The sequence below is a fragment of the Vipera ursinii genome (assembly GCF_947247035.1).
Source record: "Vipera ursinii genome assembly, chromosome: 7".
NCBI classification, from domain to species: Eukaryota; Metazoa; Chordata; class Lepidosauria; order Squamata; family Viperidae; genus Vipera; species Vipera ursinii.
This window is the reverse complement of record NC_139521.1, coordinates 33,149,852-33,174,184: the sequence shown is the minus strand read 5'-3', so window position 1 is coordinate 33,174,184 and position 24,333 is coordinate 33,149,852. Positions and strand designations below refer to the sequence as shown.

The 24,333-nt window shown below is 37.0% G+C and overlaps 1 protein-coding gene across 1 annotated transcript in view; it reads right to left on the bottom strand.

The window, feature by feature from the left end:
• Nucleotides 1-24,333, bottom strand: part of STOX2 (storkhead box 2) — a gene marked incomplete at both ends in the record, with an annotated part of 91,525 nt that overhangs the window by 20,502 nt on the left and 46,690 nt on the right. The window contains one exon of the mRNA XM_083367447.1: nt 1,160-1,312. Within this exon, the coding sequence (XP_083223573.1) occupies nt 1,160-1,312 (153 nt within the window). The remainder of the gene's footprint in view (nt 1-1,159; nt 1,313-24,333) is intronic.

The following is a 24,333-nucleotide window of genomic DNA, read 5'->3' as shown; positions in this document are numbered from 1 at the left end:
CAGCAACCTGGGTAAGACACTGAATCTTTTTCTGTAAAGCTTGTAATTTTAAATTACTCCTTGCATATAAATATATCTAAAATAAAGAACAGGAAATCATTTCTAAAAAACAATTAGGTATTTTATATAAGGAGAAAATATTACTAAATGTTCAGTAATTATCACATGCCATTCTTGTCACCAGAAAGTTGGGAAAACATTCTGTGATTTCTTACATGAAATTCAGTGTTCTTATTTGTTCTAAGAAAGTATGCCATTCTAGAAGCAATGAGTAAAAGTTGATCTGAATGCTAAACTAAGTTTAATTTTGTTTATTAACTGGATCTGCTACAAAAGAATTATAGCTCATAAATAAAGATAGTAAAACAATTTAAATAAAATGTGTGACCTTATGAACTGAAAATAGAAATGTACTTAGCACTAAAGGAATAAAATTAGCATAAATGTAGCCTTTTTGTTAAGCATTGTACATGGGCCTAAGGCTACTTTAATAGCTCTATTCTTAACAATATGACACCTTCAAATATATATCAGTATGTGAAAAATATGTCCATGCGACCTATAAGAGAACAAGAAGAAAAGTAAAATAATATAGGGTCACAGGGGAAGTCACATGGTTTGTTTGGCAATCATTGTTTTCAGCATTTGCTTTTAGTATTTGTTCCACCTCCTGGAACCAATTAATTGCATTTTCAACCCACTATGGAAACATGGTCAGTTGGGGTCACAAATATTCACATATGTATATATTACACATGTACATCTGCATTCACCCAGCATACTAAACTGCTGAATTGGGAACATTATGGGAGAAGAACATTTCCTCCTATTTTACCTACAACTCATTGTAAAATAATATAGGTTTTATTTAAAACACAAAAGTAACCAGAGAGAGAAGAGAATGAATTTAAAAGTATAGTAGATTCTGCCATTATAGGAGAATCATGGAGGCAGAATATAGGTTAACAGTTATTCAATACAGTTTTTAAAAAATAAGATGACTTAGTTCAGAGCCCATACAAATGCATAGCTGGAAACCACATTGTTATTACAGATGAATAATACAGAACAATTATATATATACAACTATTGAAGCAGAACTACCTATACATCTTATCGTTTGTGCATGTGTTTAGAGACAGATTAGTATATATTTTACCAGGAAAGCAGGTTGTTAGGTGCTCTATTAAAGCTTCTTGCGTGACTTGTTTTCGTGCTGCGTTCATTGATGAGATGGCCAAGCAAAGGATTTCTCCAAGTGGAATAAATTGTGACTGACTGATGGGTGACATATTGATTGGCGATACATCACCTGTAGATAGAAAATGAGATTTTGCTTAACCATCCTCAAGTGATTGCAATGAGACACGTGCATGCTTCTGTTACAACTTTAGAGTAAAGCCTAATAATATTTTGAAAGCATAAAAAATGCAGATTGTATTTTTATGGAGATTAAAATAGCAACACCTATTTAATTCAACAGTTTGGCTTAATAACTGAATGGAGGAAAAGAGAAAGAGAGGAGATTAAGATGTATAATTACAAGGTACATTTGCAATTATAAACAATTTTAAATAAAATGTATTTTACGTAAATTCTGTATAGTTAAATTAGTGAACTTTAGTATAACATTAGCGAATTAGTGAAATCAGTATAACAGGTAAATAAAAACAATTTACCTATTGTATCAGTGACATAAAAAATCCAATGAAACTACTGGAAAGTAGTATATCTAAAATCAATGAATGGTCTTAAATTGAGGTTTTCAAAAAGTAATGAATGAGTATACATATTCTGTCACAAAATGTCACAACTGACAGTTTTACCCTTTTAGGTCATTTAACGAAACATTTGCTGGCCACTTTCTATTTATCCAAATCTGTACCTGTATATTACAATAGCTATATTGGAATAACATAGAACATTTTTAAACAGCAATAAGATTATCATTTAAAAATTACCCATTATGAGCGCATAACAGAATCAATTTTAGGAGCCAAAGGACTTTTTTTTTCCAAAACTAGGTTTTGTCTATTGTTTTTCAAATTCAAAACAACATGCTAGAAAAATGATGGAAAACCACAATAGGAATGGATGATTAACTTCATGCTCTCTTTTGGACTTTTCAAAGATACTTGGTAGCCACCTTAAGATAGTGTACTAGATATGTTGCTAATCCAATCAATGAAGAGACTGCTTATACTCCTAAGGTAAGAACAGGGGGACTTTTATAGAAAATTGTCAAATAATTTATTTAAAAACAAATATATTATATTTGGAGAGTGGAGACAGGGACAAGATATATACCCCAAATCTCTGTAACAGTATTTTGACTGTAAGAAGGAAGTATCATTTGCAATGCTAATGCCCTGCCTGATATAAGCAGACTTAAACAAAAGTTCATTAAATGTTTGAGAAAGATTAAAGGGGCTAGATTCAATCTCTCAATTGAATATTGAGTACTTATTAATAAGCAAAAATTTTACAGTGGTACCTCGGTACTCAATTGCTTCAAAAGACGTCGAATTTGGTACTAAATGCATTTTGACGTGAAAATGCTGTCTAGTATTCATTGTTTGTTACTTGACGCACAGCGATAAGAAAAGGCGGACAGCTGGGAAGAACGGACAGGGAGTCAGTCATGCAGGGAAGGTCACTGCAAAAGGAAGAGGGGGACGGTCGCAGAGGATGGACGGGAAGCTTGCCATGCAGAGAAAGTTGCTAATATAGGAAGAGGGAAGTCCTTCCCGGCCAAAACAAAGGGTCACAGGGGAAGTCACATGGTTTGTTTGGCAATCATTGTTTTCAGCATTTGCTTTTAGTATTTGTTCCACCTCCTGGAACCAATTAATTGCATTTTCAACCCACTATGGAAACATGGTCAGTTGGGGTCACAAATATTCACATATGTATATATTACACATGTACATCTGCATTCACCCAGCATACTAAACTGCTGAATTGGGAACATTATGGGAGAATAACATTTCCTCCTATTTTACCTACAACTCCTTGTAGGTTTCTGGTTCCCCACTGCTGCTAAGACCAAGGAACTGAGTAAGTTTGACTTGGTTTCATCCCCACCCAGAACTTCTATTTTAAGGCTATTTTCTTGCTAACATTAGTAGTGGCAATGAGTGATCTGTTGAAAATTCTAACAGAATCCTGATCAGATGGATTTCAGAATGACCACAAATAAGGTAACCTCAACAGAAGAGAACTTATAAAAATTCTTTTTAATACTGACCAGAAAAATACAAGGAAGCATTACTGAAGAAAAACTAACCATAAAGAAGAAAAAGTCTTGCTAAAATATTTTGTAAATGAAATTTTGTCTCACATTTTTAAAGATACGAACATGTAAATGGAAGCTAAACCAATTGACTAAAACTTTAAAAATACTGAACAAAATTTCCTACTAGTCCATAAGACAATAGATGTTCTAATGCAGTAATTTCCTCCTCTACCCTCTTATTCATTCATTCCTGCAATTTATATGTTACTTAGTCCAAAATGTTCAGAGCTGCTTACAAATTATAGAAAATAAAACAAAGGAAGTTTTAAAATAACCCAATCAACTTTCTAGCCATAAGTTTACACTGAGAAAAACACTTCTAGCAGCAAAAATAATCTTTTATAGGGAGGGTAGCCTGCCATGCCATGAATTTCCATAAATTTTTTTGGAACATTTGGTTCTGGCAAATTTCCTGAACACCATCAGGTTGGTGCTAACCAGATCTCCAAAGAAGAAGGGCACTGGCTATGGCACATCAAAAAAGTAATTAAAAAGTAATAAATGTTTACATATGTCTAATTGTTCCGCTTTTTAAAAGCTTATCATAATTCAGTTCTTCTGATACCTTAGATAATAACTACTTGTTGTGTGTCATGACAGTGCAACCCTCATTCATCTTCGCTGCCAGAATTAATTCTAAAGGGACTCAACTGGTCTATAAGCTACTAAATGACTCATTTAAAAGACAAGTACCGTACATTAGTAAAGTTCACAAAGAAGCAATGTCAGCTCATCTTCTTCTCACAGAAATAAGAAGTGGCTACATTTTATCCCAAATATCCTTTGGGACTAGGAAATTACAAATATTTTATAACAATAGTTAAGCGAATAATTTGTGAGATGTTCAAATGATTGAAAAGTTTTCAATTTCATTAATAACTGCAAAATACATTTTCAAACCAGAACTGTACCAGTTGAATTGGTTTTAAGACATACTAGGTTTTACACAGTGTATCAAAGTCTGCTTTTCTAATATATGCATAGCCAGGATATACGGAGGGCTGAATTTTTAAGAGATGAAATTGGTTTCACCTTAAACCATCAGTCATTTTTTAAAAAGGTGAAATGTTATGACCCATTCATTTCAGAAAAGTATCCCCTGCCAAAAAGAAGAAGAAAGAAAAGAGGTTGGTCGGCTACAGTTTTTGCACTTTCGCTTTAAAACATTATAAAATATATTTGCCCTGGTGTATTGCCTTTCAAAGATAAAATCACAACAATTAGAAGCCCTTTAATTAATAAAAGATGTTATTTTTTCTGAATGCTACTCCTCTTTGCTGATATGCACAAAATCAAACATAAACTCCCATTGAATTACTATATACAGCCTGTCAATATTTATGTTACAAATGAAATGGGAAATGGAAAACTAAGGGCCACAAGATAAAATGCTTTTACAGCTTGACAGTACATTTTATTCAAATACTTCCAATAAAGGTCTTATAACTACTGTTTTAAGTGAAAGAGTAGTCGGCTCAGAACAAACAAAACAGAAATTCCTGCTTCCTATCACCTTCTCATTTTCAGTACCCAGCATGAAAATGTCTACATAAAGAAGTTGCACTAGTGAACAAGATGTTGCTTATAGATTCCACAGAATTGTAAAACAGAACTAAATTTTATTAATTTACAAAGCTATCGTGCAGCTCTCAATCAACATAAATTACTATCCCATTTTACCGATCAAAATAAAATACAAAGTACAGCGAAGTTAGTAGCAATACAGATATGACCTCCACCAAGCCCATTCATATATCTGCTCTATTGTTGTTGTTGTTATTTAATATATCTAAATATCCAACTCTTTAAACATTTTAAACCTTGCAACGTAGGAGAAAAGATAAGCAAATATGGCTTCTGCGACCAGCAGTTGTGACAAGAGGCACTTCTGTTTTCTTTATAATGAAAGAGCAGTTGCACTTGTAAATTTCCTGGACTCACCTTGTGTTACATCAATGGGTAAGCATGTGTAACACTTTGTGCTACCATCAGTGGGTAAGCATGTGCAGCCAGAAGCAAAGAATAATCTGCATATATTCTGTACTGGGTCATATGAACAGGAGGAAGGAGGGATGGTAACCACCACTCAACTGTATATCCCATAGGGATATGTCACAGATCATCTCTCCCCCCCCTCACCTGGCAATCTCAAGCCAAATCTACTATTTAGAACTCAACCTTCCTTTTCCCAGCTTCTCAAACAGTACCAAATTTGGGTCTATTCCATTCAGTTTATTAAGCGTTAACCTGCCAATGGGTGGGCAATCACGTGGAGGTCTGAGCTCTTCTGCAATTTTCCCCAATATTCCTTGGTGTTGGAAAGAAAAAGGAACCTCTAAAGGACTATCACATCAATATATCCTTGTACATATATTTATATGTACAAGCCACTGCTGATCTGAAGTTCCAATAGTCTTATGGTATGGAATCCCAAACTGCAACCATAATAGAAAGCAATTTTGTCAACATTCTAGTGTTTGACCTACTAGATATTAGATTTTTCTTTACCACTCTTTGAAGCTTGAAAAGTGTGATATAGAAATAGGAAGAGTTTCCTTTCCTCCATGTTTCCCAGTATCCGACTTAAGGCATTAAAGTGCTTTTAGTGTTTTGGTTCACAATGAAAACATGTTCCTGGATGCATCAGAGCATCAAATTATGATAAGAAGAAAAGTTCTTAAAAGTCTGCCATATAGTTCCAGTGATCAAGAACACATTATAAACATTACCCTTACCAAAATAGAAAAATAAGGAAATATTTTCCCCTTTTATCATAAGTACAATTTCAGTAATGTACTACATTACTTCTATAGTACTTCTGTACTACCACTAAAACTCTTCTTCCCATAACTCATATTTTATCTACAAGTTCTTGCCATTCAGTTCATTATGAGAAATATCACATGTTAATTTTGATCAAAAAACCAACTTTATATTCCTTTCTTTTGTTTTTAACCATCTTGATCTTTGATTCCCATAGTGTCTCAGAATTTGATTCTTTTCCATTACTCTTGGTCATCTCTCAGAAGCTTTTTCAAAACTTTAACATCTCCCATTTGTAAATTCAAATTAAGATTCCCACATCACTCTTCTGGTTTGTTATTTGTATACCCTTTTTAATTATTAAGACATCAGCTGATTCTATTGGTAAACCCAGTGTAACATCTTTTTCTTATCATTCTTGTAACCTCTTATTGTTAAATTCACATTCAAATCAGCCTTAGTCTTAATCTTGTCCAGCACCTATAACCTCTTTTCGATTCATTTTTATAATAGGCAATCTTAACTATTGGGTACTTTGTTCCCTAACTTTGAATTCTTTCAAAGTTAAGAGTATTTTGTTCCATTCTGTATTAGTAGCTCTCTTCTCCTTTATTTGTAATCTTTATAATGTCTTCTTCCTGATTCTCTCTAGTGTCTAACTTTCAAAGTACCTTCTTATCATTTTCTTTTTCTCATCAACATTTTCCCATGGAAAGGTTTCTTAATTTCCAAATGTTCATATATTTTTTAAAAGAATTCTAAACAACACACAGGAAGAATTCTGTAATTCATTTAAAAATTTACTTCAAATTCATCTGGTCCATTAGTTCATTTATAACTTTCCAAAATCAACATGTAGATCACCCTTTTTCCGTTTATTCAAAAATAACATTTTTTAAGTCCTTCAATTTAAATTTAAACTTTGCCAAGGACTGAACAAAACTCACATGGTGTGATGAATTTTGCAGTTCTGAGGGTTCTTAATATCTGAAAAATCATTACTAAGAAGTGATTAAGAAAGTATGGAAAACCTGTGTCCTTTTGGGCAAAGATAACAACACCTCAGTTCCCAAATCCCAAATCCCTAAACTCGCCAAAATTGCTGTGTTACAATCTTCCTCATGGAGAAACTAGTGTATGGAGCATGTGTGGGCAATTCCAAGTCCTCTCTTGTCAAGAATTCTGAAAATGGATCCATTTTCTCTCTTATTCTGCCAAAATCATCAGCTACATTTTCAGCAGAGCAGTTCACCAATGCTTTACCAGAAGTCAGAAACAATGGAATCAATGATCACGCCAGAATGCTGATAGAAACTTCCAAAGGTAGAAATTACTTGCTTTTCTTGCTCTTGATAACTTTGAGAAATTATTCTCAGTCTATTGTTTCTATTTGTTGACTAGATGCTGCTAAATACTGCAACTCTCAAAGGTAAAAAACAAGACTGAATTTATAGAAGGTGAGTCACAAAAACATTTTATATTCTGTATTGGGCTGAGAACAGTGGAGTAGAATAGTTAGCAATTCATAAGAAACAGAATTTATGTCCATAAAAGGGTAAATTAACAGGCAATAACAATCAGTGAGATGAAATACTGAGAGATACGAAATTATCTCAGAATGATCAAATCATGGTTTGATTTTTATTATCACACATGATGCTATTATTTTTTGTAGGGCTGTCTTTAAACCTATTTATATATAACTATGTTAAAAGTTTGTCTTAAAAGCCCAAATTCCTTCTTCCTATTCAGGCGTTGTAATGAAAATTTTAAAAAATCACAAACTAAAACAGTTTTTACAAAAAGTTGAATTTGGTAAAATGTCCCTCTCAAGGAATAAAGGAACTACTATGAAAATGCATAGACAGACACCCCTCCACCCCACCCTACCACACACAATCAGCCATACATAGATATAAATTATTGTCCTTTTAGTTTGGCCATATGTTACCCACCCACATATACCCCCTTAAACATTATACAATGTAGGGCAATTCTCCACAGACTTACTCAGGAGTAAGTCCAGATAAATACAATGCAATTTACTGAGTAATAAACAGAGGGGTTTTTTAAGGCTTTAAATCTTATTTAAAAGAAAAATCAGAATAAATTCTGCCCAGAATTGCAAACTGCTGTGTTGATGAACCACCAGAGGGAGCACTTTTTGTAGAAATAGACAGTTGTTGCTCCTAGGAAGTATTTAATTTTATGCTGACTTGCAAAACATACTCCCATACTTTGTAGCGGGGCAAGGACCATAAATAAAGAAGATATCTCCCTATCTTCTGGTGTTTATGTTCTTCTCTTTAATAATGAATTAAGTCTAGACTAGCCCAGGTTGTTTTCCAAACAAAGCTGAGAAAATGTTACAATACATATAGAACAATTCAGAATCACAACTATAACAGATTCACCTAAACCAGGGGTAGGCAACCTTGGCACTTTTATGACTTGTGGACTTCAACTCCCAGAATTCCTGAGTCAGCATGGCTGGTTCAGGAATTCTGGGTATTGAAGTCCACAAGTCATAAAAGAGCCAAGGTTGCCTACCCCTGACCTAAACTATAAAAATCTAGTTTTAAAATACATACATTCAAGTCACTGTGGTTTCCTGGGATGTTAAGTGGACAAGGTGAAAGTAGTACTTTCAGCCTTGCAAGATTTTGTTAGTGTAGCCTTACAATGAAGTGGAATTAGGTTATCGGATCAAGTTTCCTGTATGGTCTACTTGTAAGGTTGACACTAAATGAAGACGACCTGAACAGATACAACTGGTAGAAAGATCAACTTTTGCTTCAAATTATAAACATTAAATTAAACAATATTTCTAGTTGTAATTTATTTCTAGAGAAATTTCGTCACTTTTCTTGAGAAATGCATATACTCTGTAATTGAACGTTAACTCCTATTACAAAGTAAAGAGAAGCCAATTGTGATTTCTAGACATGAATTTGAATGCAATTTGTTAACAAGATTCACATGCCAATACATAAAAGGAATGTGAATGATAAAACAGAGCACAACTTATTTTTTGAACAGCATTCTGCATAGCCCACCAACAAAGAGCAGCCTATGTCTCCTCTTTTTGAAAACTGTGAAAACAAGACATGTTTTATTTATTAAATAAATCACTGGTTGCTGCCTCCACTTCAACCATATGGTAGAAGTAATCCCCCCCCAATTAGGCACAGTCAACTGTTTTCCACCATTCCCACCCATACAGATTTAGAAGCAGTTGTATAAAGAGAAGCTGATTAATTTCAGGACAATCCTGTAGATTACACAATAGTTCTCTTTGCACTGCTCATTTGTTCTCCCTGCAACTGCCCAGCATGTGCTCCATTTTCCATGATTCTTTCTCTGGGTAAGGAACAGGCTCATCTCCACTCACCCCCAACCCAGTATTTGGTGATTTTAAAGATATGGAAGATGCCAGATCTGATGTTGCAGTAAATTCACCTAGTAATTCTCTGCACTTACAGTGTGATGTGAAAAAAAAATGACCAAACAATTTTGTCTGATGATAAGAAAGGCAAACCAAATAGGGGCACTGAGATAAGATAGAGCACTGGTCAACACTTAATGCAGGCCTTAGATTGCAAAGTACAACCAAGAAAAACGGAGACATGTTCAATGAACAACATAGGTCTTGAGATTGACCTGCTAGTGGTGATGGTCAATACAGACAGCCTCCGGGCAAAGAGTTAATACTGGCAAGGCAACAACTAAAAGCTTGAAATCTCTCTAATCCATTACCATAATAAGGGACAGGTATGTACTGTCTCCCCTCCTAAAACACAGAAACTTCAAACCTGGTGTACCACACTGATAGGGGAAAAAGGCACAAGAATACGTCTCTTGATTCAATCATAAATAGGGCATGCATTTAGTATATAGTACTGAAATTCTTACATAATTATTTCATTTGCTTGTTTTGCAATACATTTATTTATTAGACTCCTGCATCCCTGAAAGCCTGCCTACATATGTTTCTAGTTCTAATATCTGCCATTCAAATTCCTTTCATGAAATCTGTTTTGTAATCATATTAACAAGGCTCTGGAAGTAGATATTAAGTCTGGGGATGAGGAGATTATCAATCAGAATCAGAACAGAACAGTCTTCTAGTCCAGCCCTCTGCTCAAGCAGGCGTCCCTATATGATATCATTTCAGACAAGTGGCTGTCCAGTCTCATCTTAAAAGGAGCTATCAGGAGTAGACAAAGAAACCAAGGTTATCTCCAAAACAAATTTCACTAGACTTTATACCTGTGCCTGTTCTGTCATCCACCACAGCAAACTGTGAAAGACTAACAGGTTTTGGCTTCCTTTATTTTTCAACTGTTTACATTTTGGTTGTCTCTAGAACAAGAGAAATAATGTCTCTCTGCATTGTATCTAACATTGTAAGACTTAGTAACTTGCCTTCATTTGTTTTGATTTCCTTATTCCTTCCGGAGTCCTTTTCCCTTTTGTACTGTTGAAGGCATAGTCTCATTTTTATTTGTAAGGAGATCTGGGAGACTTTCTAGGGTATGAATGCTTTAAATAAAGAAATTAAATAAATTAGTCACTTTAACGATGCCTCTGGTTGCAATGTCACATACTCTTTCATCCTGTGCTTACTAGGGACCCTTCAAGGAGCACCAATTGAACAGCTCCAGCCGAAGTAATATTTAAACCATGATATATGGACAGCTACAACACATTCTCTCCACTCCCACTCTAGCTTTTATCAATCAACAGTGTCTTTGAAAAAAGTTCTTGTTTGTTATAAAGAAATTTGTTCCCAAATCTGTTCCTTTCATGTCTTGTATTGTTTTGGTATTGCATGCAGGAAGTCAGAGGTCACTGGGTAAGAAATGTATCATTTTTCAGTATTTATACAATTCCTAGAAAATTACAATAATAAATTAATGTTATTGCTACTGTATCTAAAATAATTGGGACTGTACAACAATTATTAAAAATCATAAGACCTTGCCTACAGCTTGAACTCAAAATTACTAAAACCTAAAAGACACACCAAGTTTCAAGTTTCAAGTTTTATTTAATTTGTATACCGCCCTTCTCCTTGGTAGGGACTCAGGGCGGTTCACAGGGCATATATAAAAAAGACAATACAAAATTAAAAAAGATTAAACCCATGCCCAGTTAAAAACAGTAATACAAATCTAAAACAACAAATTAAAACCCATAATCCCCCGTCAGGCCAGACCAGCCATTTCAAATAGGTGGGTCTTCAGGTTACGACGGAAAGTTCGGAGGTCTGATGCCGTCCGGAGCTCCACCGGCAGTTGGTTCCATAATGCCGGAGCGCCCACAGAGAAGGCCCTCCCCCTGGGGGCCACCAGTCGGCATTCCCTGACTGGTGGCACCCTGAGGAGGCCCTCTCTGTGGGAACGCACAGGGCGGAGGGGAGTTGATGCCGGCAGCAGGTGGTCCCTGAGATATCCCGGACCCATGCCATGTAAGGACTTAAAGATCGTAACCAAAACCTTGAACCTCACGCGAAAGACAACTGGTAACCAATGCAGCTCGCGGAGCAAAGGTGTAACATGGGAGTACCGGGAAACTCCCAAGACAACTCTCGCGGCCGCATTCTGTACCAGTTGGAGCCTCCGAGTGGTCTTCAAGGGAAGCCCCATGTAGAGAGCATTACAGTAGTCAAGGCGAGAGGTCACGAGCGCATGAGTGACCGTACACAGGGCATCCCGGTTCAGATAGGGCCGCAACTGGCGCACCAGGCGAACCTGGGCGAAAGCCCCCCTAGTCACGGCCACAATATGATCTTCCAGGGTAAGCCGTGAATCTAGGAGGACTCCCAAGTTGCGAGCCCTATCCACGGGGGGTAAGAGCTCACCCCCCATAGAAAGAGATGGAACATTTTGAATGTCCCGGGATGCCGGAATGTACAGCCACTCAGTCTTGTCAGGGTTGAGTTGAAGTCTGTTCCTCCCCATCCAGACCCGAACCGCCTCCAGGCAACGGGACATCACAGCGAAGGCATCACTGGGGTGGTTTGGGGTCGAAAAGAAAAGTTGGGTATCATCGGCATATTGATGATACCCAACTCCAAAACCACGAATGATCTCACCCAGCGGTTTCATGTAGATGTTGAACAGGAGAGGCGAGAGGACCGACCCCTGAGGAACTCCACAAACGAGAGACCTAGGGGCCGATCTCTGCCCCCCTGCCAACACCGACTGCGAGCGTCCCAGGAGATAGGAGGAGAACCACTGAAGAACTGTGCCTCCCACTCCCAATCCCCTGAGACGCCGCAGCAAGATACCATGGTCGATGGTATCGATGGTATCGAAAGCCGCCGAGAGGTCTAATAGGACTAGGACAGAGGAATATCCCCTATCCCGAGCCCTCCAGAGATCATTTACCAGAGCGACCAATGCCGTCTCCGTGCTGTACCCGGGCCTGAAACCCGATTGGTAGGGGTCCAGATAATCCGCTTCATCCAGGACCAGAGGGAGCTGATGCGCCACCACACTCTCGACAACCTGGACTACTGCAACGCTCTCTACATGGGGCTGCCCTTGAGGACCACTCGGAAGCTCCAACTGGTACAGAATGCAGCCGCGAGAGTGGTGTTGGGAGTCTCCCGATACTCCCACGTTACACCTCTGCTCCGTGAGCTGCATTGGTTGCCAGTTGTCTTCCGGGTGAGATTCAAGGTACTGGTAACGGTATTCAAAGCACTCCATGGCATGGGGCCGGAGTACCTTAGGGAACATCTGCTGCCGGCATCAAGCTCCCTGCGCCCTGTGCGTTCCCACAGAGAGGGCCTCCTCAGGGTGCCACCGATCAGAGAATGTCGATTGGTGGCCCCCAGGGGGAGATCCTTCTCTGTGGGCGCTCCGGAGCTGTGGAATCAGCTACCGGTAGAGCTCCGGATGGCGCCCGATCTTCGCTCCTTTCGCCGCGATCTCAAGACATTTTTGTTTGTACAAGCCGGCCTAGCCTGAGGGGGAGTGTTGGGGTTGTTTTATTTTTTGTTTTTTAATTGTTCTGGGGGTTTTTAGCGTTGTATTATATTGTTTTTAACTAGGGCAATTGTTTAATCTGTTTTTAATGTTTGTATTGGTTATTTTATTCTGCCCTGTGAACCGCCCTGAGTCCTCAGGGAGAAGGGCGGTATATAAATGTTATTAAATTAAATTAAATTAAAACCTTCGCAAGAAAGCGAAGGTTGGAGACTGGACGAAAGTTGTTCAAAACAGCTGGGTCCAAGGCAGGCTTCTTGAGGAGAGGTCTCACCACCGCCTCCTTCAAGACGGTGGGGAAATAACCCTCACTCAAAGAATCAGATATAACCGCCTGGAACCAGCCTCGTGTCCTCTCCCTAGCTGCATAAACCAGCCAGGAAGGGCACGGGTCCAACAAACATGTGGAGGAGCTCAGCCTCCCCATAATCCTGTCCACTTCATCAGGGGTCACACCAGGGGAAAAGTAGTAGAATAACCAAATATTTGTCTTCTACTACATTATTTGATTAACTAGTTCTTCCCAGTACTATCAAAGTATTTTCTCAGCTATTCTATTGAAATAACAACAACAACTTTATTGATTAGCCCTTGGGCCATATCAAAGTACAAAGTTCCAGCAACAAACCGTCACCAAAACTAGATAAAAGCAATCCGAAATGGAATTTGATAAAATACAATTTAAAATGGAATTAAAATACAATTTAAGTTAAAATAGTAATAAAATGCAAATTTAAGATATAGATAAAATATGGAAACATTATATTTCGGAGTCGCCCTTACAATCTACCCCAATCAGTCCCACATATGCAGATCTTAACTGGATCATTTTGTTCAAATACTGTGCTACGTTGGATGTTATTTTCAAGTTCTGGCCGGACATAAGGTAAGTTATTTTGATATGGGGATCCCAATGGGTCATTCGTTTGGTATATAGATCAAGATACCTGTCTCTCACCCTCTTATACAAACAACAGTCAAATAGGATGTGAGCCAGGTCCTCTACCTCTGCCGCTCCGCAAATGCAGAGACGCTCATTGTACGGTATAGGGCTATTCTATTGAATATTACTCCAGTATAGCTTAAATGAGTCCTATACATATTTTTAAAAATAAGCCTGCTGAAAACAATGACATTTATTATTTAGTAAATATGAATGGGATTGGATTATAAGAAACTTTTTAAAATAAGTCTATTTAACAAACAGAATTACCCAACAATAACTACAATAGTCCTGGAAATTCAGGTTGGGTAATTATTTTTGACATCTCTCTCTCTCTCTCTCTCTCTCTGTCTCTCTGTCTCTCTCTCACACACACACACGCACACACACACACACACACACACAGATATACATCCTTCCTTGAAAGTATACAGGCTCATACTTGCCTCTGAAACAACTCTATGAGGAACTGGAAGCTTCATAACGTAGGATTTTAAACTTTGTTTCTCCAAAGTCAGATACCAGATTTGATTGCATTACATTAAGCTTAATAATCTCAAAATATTTCTAGGAAATGTGAATTCAAATAAATCATAAACAGAATATGCCAGACATTCTTGAAATAGACAAGAAAGAAAACAGGTTTAAAATCAAATGGATATAAATTTAAATGCTAGTTTATAATGAAATAAATACAACCAACTTTTACAATAAGCACACAAAAGAGCAAATATTTTTCAGAGAATATGTTAGTTTATCATACGAGTTTATATGACACTGGAAATGTACTGACTAAAAACATTGAATTGACATTCTTTCTTGGGCCATTGGAATACACAACATCTTACACACAAATGCAGAAACACATAGACATGAACACCAAGAACAAACGTTCACTTCTGTTTTGGATTAGCTTCTCTACACAAAAACCTAATTGTATATGTGAAAGTGTTAGAAACTCCTCAACATTTCTATCATCTATATATGTGTCTTCTCTCCCTGCTGGACATTTCATTATCTATACCAGTATGTCTACCTGACTGGCAACATTAACTTCCCTGGGGCAGAGAGATCTTTCACTCTGACTTTACTGCACTCTGTATTCCTGGCCATTCGCCAAATTTCCTGCTAAGTCACAGATTCTTTTTCCTAAATAAGAAGAGAGAAACCAGTTGTTGTTGTTGTTGTTGTTTTTTAAAAAAAAACATAATAGCTATAACAGTACAAATTATTAGTCAGAAAACTATAGCAAGGCAAGAACTGCAGTTCCAGTGTCAGTGTCCTATGTGAAAGAGAGAAAAGTGATAGAGGTAATTTTTCTTTTCACTTGAATTAGGAGATAACATTGTTCTTAGATGTGTACCCACTATGGATGACCTGGATATTTCCCATATTAATTCCCACTGGTAGTCCAAGTTATTAAAACTTTTAAACTTTTCACCACAGAGCAAGGCAGTTTCACTACAGAAAACCTACTGTATTAGCTTCACTGATACTCATAGCAATTCTAAGATATTTTGTCCCATCAGCATAACATATAAGATTTAAAATTTTGGATGCTGTCCCCAAACCAAATAATTTCACTTTTTTTCTCTTTAACAATTTTTCACTGCAATCCACATACAGGTACTTGCTTTCTCATATTCTAATCCATGTGGCCTACATTTTTAAAAAAGTTATTTTCCACCATAGCAAAGGGTAGCAAAAAGGGTATATAACTGTTCCATGTCCAAAATACTAAGGTGCTAGAACAGAAACAAAAGAGCTGTTTTTCTTTAGAGTAAAGAATCCCATATGAATTATTTTATCTAGAGGGGCTACATACCAAATATAGATAGTCAGAGCCAGTAGTAGGCAGGATGAAATCAAAACAGAATCCACTTCTTTTTCTTTCTCTACTTCTCTTCCCCCCCCCCTCATATGTCTTTTATATTTCTGATGTTTGCTTCTGTATGTTTCTCTCTCAGGCTACAGGAAAAGGAATAGATCAGTCTCGCCAAGGGTCCATTAAAATTGAACTTGTTATTCATCTCCCAGTTAAGGATACACAATACAGTTCGAAAAGAAGCATGAAATACTTATGTGCATTTTAGGTACACACATCACAATGTGGAAAGTTACTGTAGCTAATCAACATTGTGTGTGGAAACTGAGTCACTCTTTTTGCTAAAGTCTTGTGCTCTAAATAATCAAATTGTTTCTAGTGCTCTTTGCTAAGCTTTTTTTTGGAAATATTTGTATAAATATTCAAACTACGTATTTAATACAAGTCACATGTGAATTTATACTTGCAACATGCAAATCTGATAATTATGCAGCAACTGTTTTGATTTGGTTATGTATGTGCTCAAACAGGTCAAACTAAACAGTCAAGAAAGTGATGCCACAACATGATGGAACTCAAAGCACAATGTAACCCACCAGCAATTATTTCTAAAAAAAATTATTGGCTCAAAGCATTATAAAATCCTCTTCCGATGCTTAGTAAGAAATAGAACCATACGATTCCTAGTGAATTTCAGGGTCTATTTTTAATACAAATACAGTAATAACGTGATAGTACTTTTTGATCTTACAAACAGTCACTGTTTTTAACAAAAACACAAAACGTATTTACATATCATAGCTCTTAACATCCTAAACAGTTATATTTCCAGACCATAACAGGTGCTAAAACTACATTAGATACTTTTTCTCTGCACAGAGGAATTATTTACAGGCTACAGAACTGACTATAGGAAATTGCTATATAAATGAACTAGCCAAATCCCAGAAATCACTTCATGAGATAATTTGGTTTCTCCTTCCAGGGGTGGAGAAAGTAATTCCAAACTTTCCAACATCAGCCTTTATATGATGGGTTACAAAGATTAACGCCACCACATTTATAACTATGCTGAGTGTTACGGCGTAATGCTGAAAGTAGCTCTTCCTAAATAATGTCAATCAATCTGCAATCAAATAAACCTTAACACTGATCCCCGACGTTCCCCACCTCTTATCACATTAGTACAGACAGAAACCCTGCAAATCATAGGGAGGCAATTAGTCCAAAATGGAATGAAAATAATCTACTCTGCAGCCTTTTAAAGATGCATTCTATAATCCCCAAAGATTCAAAAGCATTACCTCACCGCTGCTTTGAGACAAACTGAGCATTCACTCTGGGCTCTACCCAGCATTCCCTGGTTCACACAAAGACAACAGAGGTGTGACCAATCACATTGTGGCAAGCAGGCACTGTTTGAAAGCTCCCTCCCTGCACTGCCCATTGACATGCTCGCTGGCAGCCTGCTGAACTTGTTGTCATGGCAACACATCTTAGCTGCTCTCCACTGAGGTTTGTTATATTATTCAGCCCCTCTCCCTTTTCACCACTCTTGCTAATTAAAAATTTAGGCCCACGTTTTGCATTTTGGAGCAAACAGGAAGAAACAGACTCCTTGGTCTTGAAAAAGCTAAAAGGGCACAATTAAAAAATTAATTACAGGATCTGTTCTAACCTATCAAAGGTCCGCTGCTCAGACCTGGACAGATAAACTTTTCGCTCAAGCCTGTCTTTGTTTTACAGCAAACAAGCTCAGACCAAAAGTACCCCCTTCTACATCTTGCAGACGATAGAGACAATGCTCTCCTTAAAATGATGGCTTCTATACTATCTGCTGGCTAGAATACTTCAACAATAGTGCTCTGAGTGCTCCCGTGAAGTGAGGCAGGAGAAAGGACAAAATGAAACTTTCCACGGCTAAACAGTTACATGGTCAAGGAGTGATGCTATATTGAATGCCCAGAGCCCACATGAAGTCCCACAACTGACCTCATGAAACTTTCCTTCGAATCTAAATGATGAGTAAAGTCATGAAAAAGGAGAAAGGACCTAAAAATGAACTACATGTCAGGATTAAAGCTATATTGTCATAACAATATGCTTAAATAGTTAAGACAACCATAGCTGACCAAATAGAAGAGGTCAGAGACCTGTGAATGAACCAGTATCTTTAGGGCTACAATCCCAATGTGCTGGTGCCAGGTTTCTTTGAAGAAATTCAAGGGTTTTAAAAGTGAAGCAGTTAACCACTTTAAGGATATTAGTTGCTTTTTATTGGAGATTATTTGATTCGCTCCTTGAAAGAATGCTTAAACAATCTATGAGAATATGCTTTGATGTCCACATCACTTTATAATTTATTTTTGAATTAGATAATAATATCCTAATGGAAATCATTCCTAGACTATAATCTAATACACTGATTTATATCACACCTGAAAAATGGGGGTTTCTATCCATGAAGCCTATACTTTAACTTCACAGTAGTTAAAATAATCTCATGGGAAATTATATTCCTAGTATTAGGTCAATTTTAATCAATAATCTTTACTGTGTTAATCATGGTTCTTACTATATATCTTAGCTTAAATTTTAAATGTTTAATTTTAAGTGATATAACAGATTTTATAATTTCATAAGTAAATAGTGATATTTGGAAAACCTGTTTTCAAACTAGATTTAGAATAGACAATTGGAAAAGACTAATACTGTGCTGTGTTGTACATTTTTTATCAACAGGAAAATTGGATGTGTTGTTATAGAATTTGAATATGACTCCTCTCTGTGTTTGTTGAACACATTTGCCTTCCAAATGGTTTATAGCTATTATCTCCATCATTTGCCCTCTAAAACTCCTGCCTCTATAGATCTTTGAGTGTCTTTTTTTTCAGGTGACAAAGATCCTCTTAAAAGAACAGTTAGATTTATTTTTATATGTATAGTTAGGTTTGTACATATGCAGCCAATGCACAAAGGCAAGAGGTGCCAATGCTGCAAGGTGGGGGTCAGATTTTATATAACTGTTCACTAAGTTTTTACTTTCCTTTTGGCTGCTGAACAAATTAAACTCAAAGTTTATGGGTTCCTTCCCTGTCATCAGATCAGATAGTAGCTTTCCATCTGTAATCATCCATCTCAATAAAAATATATTTCACTTTTCTGTCCCTGTATGAAAGGGGCCTCCCTATTCCTTATAATCAGGGCCTTCTCCTCCCCCACCAGTTCTTGTAGATGGAAAGGGAGATAAAAGAGTATTCTGGATTCTTGATACAGGATTCTGCTATCATTCGCACCCTTTGGAGGTCTCCACTGATATTAGTACCAAAAAGGCTTTTTCCCCTTTCATTCAGTGGTGTTTGACTCTTGGGAGTCTTCCTGGACAAGTCTCTGTAGTTTTATTGGCAAGGTTTTTCAGAAGTGGTTTATGATTGCCTCTTCCCTAGGATTGATAGAAATGACTAGCTGAAGAACTGAAGAAGCTTCTTGGATGAGAAGTTTAAAATTTTCAAGCAAAACCCAAGAAGTTCTAGCTTCCTTTCGAAAAGCACCTTTGGGACAACCATGACCTGGACATTGAGATAGACATTTGACTGGCTCAAGGTCACCAGGTGGCTTCATGCCTTAAGGTGGGACTGGTTTCTAGGCTGATGCTTTAACTACTACACCAAACTGGCATAAAAAGGCATAAAGACTGTATTTTTTGCACAACCTTCTATCAATCAGTCAGTAACAAGGATTAGAAAGCTACAGAAACAGAAAGATAAAACTTAATAATCCTATACAGCACTCTTTTTGATATATCCTCTCTATTACTAGACTAGTTATGCATTCATCCCTATATTCATTTATAACACAGCAACTGTCAAAAGAAAATAGCTTTCACAGACTGATAGCCTGCAAGTAGCCTTACTCTCCCCAGATAATCCAAGAAGTGATTATATACAAAACTAACCTTGGTATTTGTGAAGTATGGATAGTTAATGTGAGAACTACAACATGATCCCTCAGGGTCAATATAGGAGGCGTATAAATGTAACATATAAATAAATAACTAGTTAATTAGGTATTAAAATTAAGACATCTGTTAAATATAGTATAATATGATATGACGACATGATATATGATATAATATATATTTTTGTAGGCCCCCAACCTTTTGGGCACCAGGGAGTGGTTCCGTGGAAAGAGGTTTTTCCGCAGACTGGAGGGACGTGGTTTGGCATGCTGCTTGCATCCCATGGATGGGGCTTTGCTTGTTTGCACAGTCCTGTTTCTGGCATGCTGTGGCTCAGTGCCAGTCCACAAACTGGGGTTGGGGACCCTTTACCTAGAGTAGTCCCATGGCAAAACAAGCAGCAAATATGTTTAACAGATAAAATATAATAATAAAAACTGCATCATAACTGCCTGAAATCAGTCTAGCTGCACAATACCAATGAAGAAATAGAATAGCTCTCAAAAGAAACCAGCATGGCTGCATAAAGAACTCTCTGATAAATTGAAAGACAAAAAGGACAAGTATAAAAAAATGGAAAGAGGGGCACTTAACTAAGACAGAATATCAGCAGATAGCCCAAGCTTGCAAAGGTGAAGTGAGGAAAGCTAAGGCTCAAAATGAACTAAGGCTTGTGACAAAAGTCAAAAAATAACAAAAAAGCTTCTTTCAACATGTAAAAAAAAGAAAAAAGTTAAGGAAATGATTGGTCTATTAGTGGCAAGAAGGTGACAAGCAACAGGGGGAAACCAGAGCTACTTGTTTTTTGCATCCGTCTTTACCCAAAGGGAAAAACAGTCCAACCTATGAAAAACTACCGTAAAATACAGATTAGAAAGTTAAAATAGGCAAGAAAATGGTAAGTGAGCACCTGTCCAGCCTAGACGAGTTCAAATCAACAGGATCAGATGAATTACGCTCCAAAGTTCTGAAGGAACTGGCAGACATTTATTTATTTATTTTTGGGACTTATATGCCGCCCTATCTCCCGAAGGACTCAGGGCGGCTAACAACAATAAAAAATAACAATACAAAAATTAAAAAAGAATTAAATAACAGCCCCAAAATAAATTAATTACACAGTTAAAAAATTAAAAATTAAAACATATTTAAAAACCCATCATCAATCCAGGTCAGCCTGATGGAAGAAAAAAGTTTTGAGGTCGCGGCGAAAGGACCGGAGGTCCGGGGCCATCCGAAGCTCAAGGGGGAGTTGGTTCCAAAGGGCTGGTGCTCCCACAGAGAAGGCCCTCCCCCTGGGGGTCGCCAGCCGACATTGTCTGGCCGACGGCACCCTGAGGAGGCCCTCTCTGTGTGAGCGCACTGGGCGATGGGAAGTCGTCCCCGGTAGCAGACGGTCCTGCAAATATCCTGGGCCTAAGCCATGTAGGGCTTTAAAAGTAAGTACCAGCACCTTAAAGACATGATCTCAGAACCACTGAACTATATCTTTTAAAGATGCTGGGGTACTGGGAAACTATCAGAGGACTGGAAAAGAGCTAATGTAACTTCCATCTTCAAAAAAAGAAGAAAAATAGATCCAGGAAACTACAGACCTATCAGCCTCTACCTCAACACCTGGAAAGATTCTGCAAAAGATAATCAAACAAAGGCAAACAAAGGCAAACAAAGTCGTAACAAAAACCCAACATGGGTTTGTCAAAAACAGATCAAGCCAGACAAATTTTATTGCATTCTTCGACAAGGTGACAAAATTACTGGGCTAGAGGAATGCTGTGGATATCATTTATTTGGATTTCAGTAAGACATTCAATAAAGTAGACCACAACCTACTAATTGATAATATAGAAAAATGTGGGTTAGATAGCATCACCACCAGATGCATTCGTAACTGCCTGTATGTAGTCCTCAATGGAACTGCATCTACATGGAGGGAAGTATGCAGTGGGGTACCCCAAGGCTCTGTTTTAGGTCCAGTATTCTTCAACATCTTCATCAATGATTTGGGTGAGGGGATAGGTGGGAAACTCATCAAATTTGCAGACAGCATCAAGCTGACAGGAATAGTCAACACTCCAGAAAGATCTTGACAGACTTGAACATTGGGCGTTATCTAACAAAATGAAATTTAATGGTGAAAAAAGTAAAGTTCTATATTTAGGCAAAACCCCCAAATGCACAGGTATAGTATAGGTGGTACCTTGCTCAATAGTAGCAACTGTGAGAGGGATCTTGGTCTCCTAGCGGACAATCACTTAAATATGAGCCAGCAGTATACTGTAGCTGGCAAAAAAGCCAACACAGTTCTAGGCTGCATTCACAGAGGGAGAGAATCAAGATCACATGAAGTGTTAATACCACTTTATAATGCCTTGGTAATGCCACACCTGGAATACTTCATCCAGTTTTGGTCACCACAATGTAAAAAAAAAGTTGAGACTCTAGAAAAGTGTAGAGAAGAGCAACAAAGATGATTAGTGAACTGGAGGCTAAAACATATAAAGAACAGTTGCTGGATTTGGGTATGTCTAGTTTAATGAAAACAAGGACTAGGGGTGACATGATAGCAGTGTTCCAATATCTCAAGGGTTGCCACAGAGAAGAGGGAGTCAAGCTATTCTCCAAAGCATTTCAGGGCAGGACAAGAAAATGGATTGAAACTAATCAAGGAGATAGGCAATCTAGAACTAAAAAGAAATTTCCTGACAGAACAGTTAAGCAGTGGAACAACTTGCCTCCAGAAGTTGTGAATGTTCCAACACTGGAAGTTTTTAAGAAGAGATTCGACAATCATCTAGTCCTATCTGAGCAGAAGACTTCCAAGGTCCCTTCCAACTCTGGTATTGTATTGTACTGTATTGTATTGTATTGTAATTTATAACTTACAATATAAATATTGAAACAAATGGGTAGAGTTGGGTTGTATAATGAAGGAAGAGATCTTATACAGAGTTTACTTCCTTTTCTAACTCCAGCACAATTTGTGTTTATGTATGTTTATGATGTTTTCCATCTCTTTTTCTAAACAATCTCAAGTTATGCAGAGCTTAACCATATAGCAATATTTGTCAAATGGGTGCTAAAAACAGAAATAATATCTTTAAGAGGGTAAAATACATAACTGCATAAACTGACAGTTGCATATCAAATATATTTTAAATCACCACACAACTCAAACGCTGTCAAATTATAAATTTCAACACATTATAATCAGGGATTTCTTAAGGAGAAAAATTAATAATGATAGAAATGTTTCTCTAGAGATACTTTTCATTTGTTCTGCCAAGTACACACACGAATGATACATGAATTTTAAAAAGGAATACTTTAAGTTATGAAGATTAGAGACCAGGACATCAACAGAAACTCTGTAACATGCTGCAATTTTCAGTCTCATTTGTGATCATTAAGCAAGGAGTATCTGCACGCTGGTTTTTACTCACTGCCTTTTCTTATCTGAGACATTCAGAAAGTCTTTATTTATTTGACTTCTAATGCTATCCATTTTGACTTTAGGTGGCTTACAGTCAAGTAATAAATAAGACCCATACATTTACATATTCAAACACATTCAAAAATGTGATTCAAAAAATGTTCCTCAATGTGAAATGGTTAACAATAATTATACAAAAACTATTGCATATAAACTATGTATACAGAACAAATATGAAGCCTTTGAAAAATCAGAACAAGTTTTTAAAAGTAGATACATACTTTAAACATGCATTCTGAGAACAGGTTAACATTTGGAGAAAAAAGTTAAAATAGAAAATTCCAGACTTTGAGGGAAGAAATGGCAAACTGAAGATGGCTTTATTAAAAGGCGAAGCCAATAATCAGGAAAAAAGAAAGAAGCAGCAAGTAGATTGCCCTTCATAATTTTTTTCTGGACAAGGAGAGAACTTGAGATTGCACAGAGTGCTCCAGGCAGATGTTCCTCAAGAGGAGACCACAAGACAATGGTCTCTGTTAATATTACGAACTCTGCGGCATTAGGGAATAGCTATCTTGCTCGAACTAGTCACTACCTTTAAAAGGACACTGGGTTCACGTACTTCCTTTTCTACTCACTTTCAGAAATTGCTTGTTACCTTCTTTTCAGCTATTAGGAACCTTTGGATTAATTAGTTTGAAAACTCTGGATGAGTTCTCTTTGATTTCTAGCAAAAAAAAAAGTTTTAAATACAAATTTAGACTAAACAGCAAACAAATAATTAGAACTTTGAGTTTGGAAAGGTTCAAATAAACTGAGGGTCCAGATTTGAAATAAGATTTTTAGAATTAATTATAAGACTCCTTCCTATGGGAAAATGTTTTTGTTTTGAATTATTTTTAAAGAAGCATGTCAAGGTGGAACTTTGAAGGTTGGATACTATAATTAAAGGAGAAGAACACTTAAATTCAACTTACAAATATAGAATGAAGCAAAATAACATTGGAAATACTGAAGGACAGTGGACCCAGAGGTTAATTTAAACAGTGTATGCCTCTGCAGATAGAATGTATTTAAAAGAATATTTTTGGACTGCATTGTTCACAAAACGCTTGTTAAAC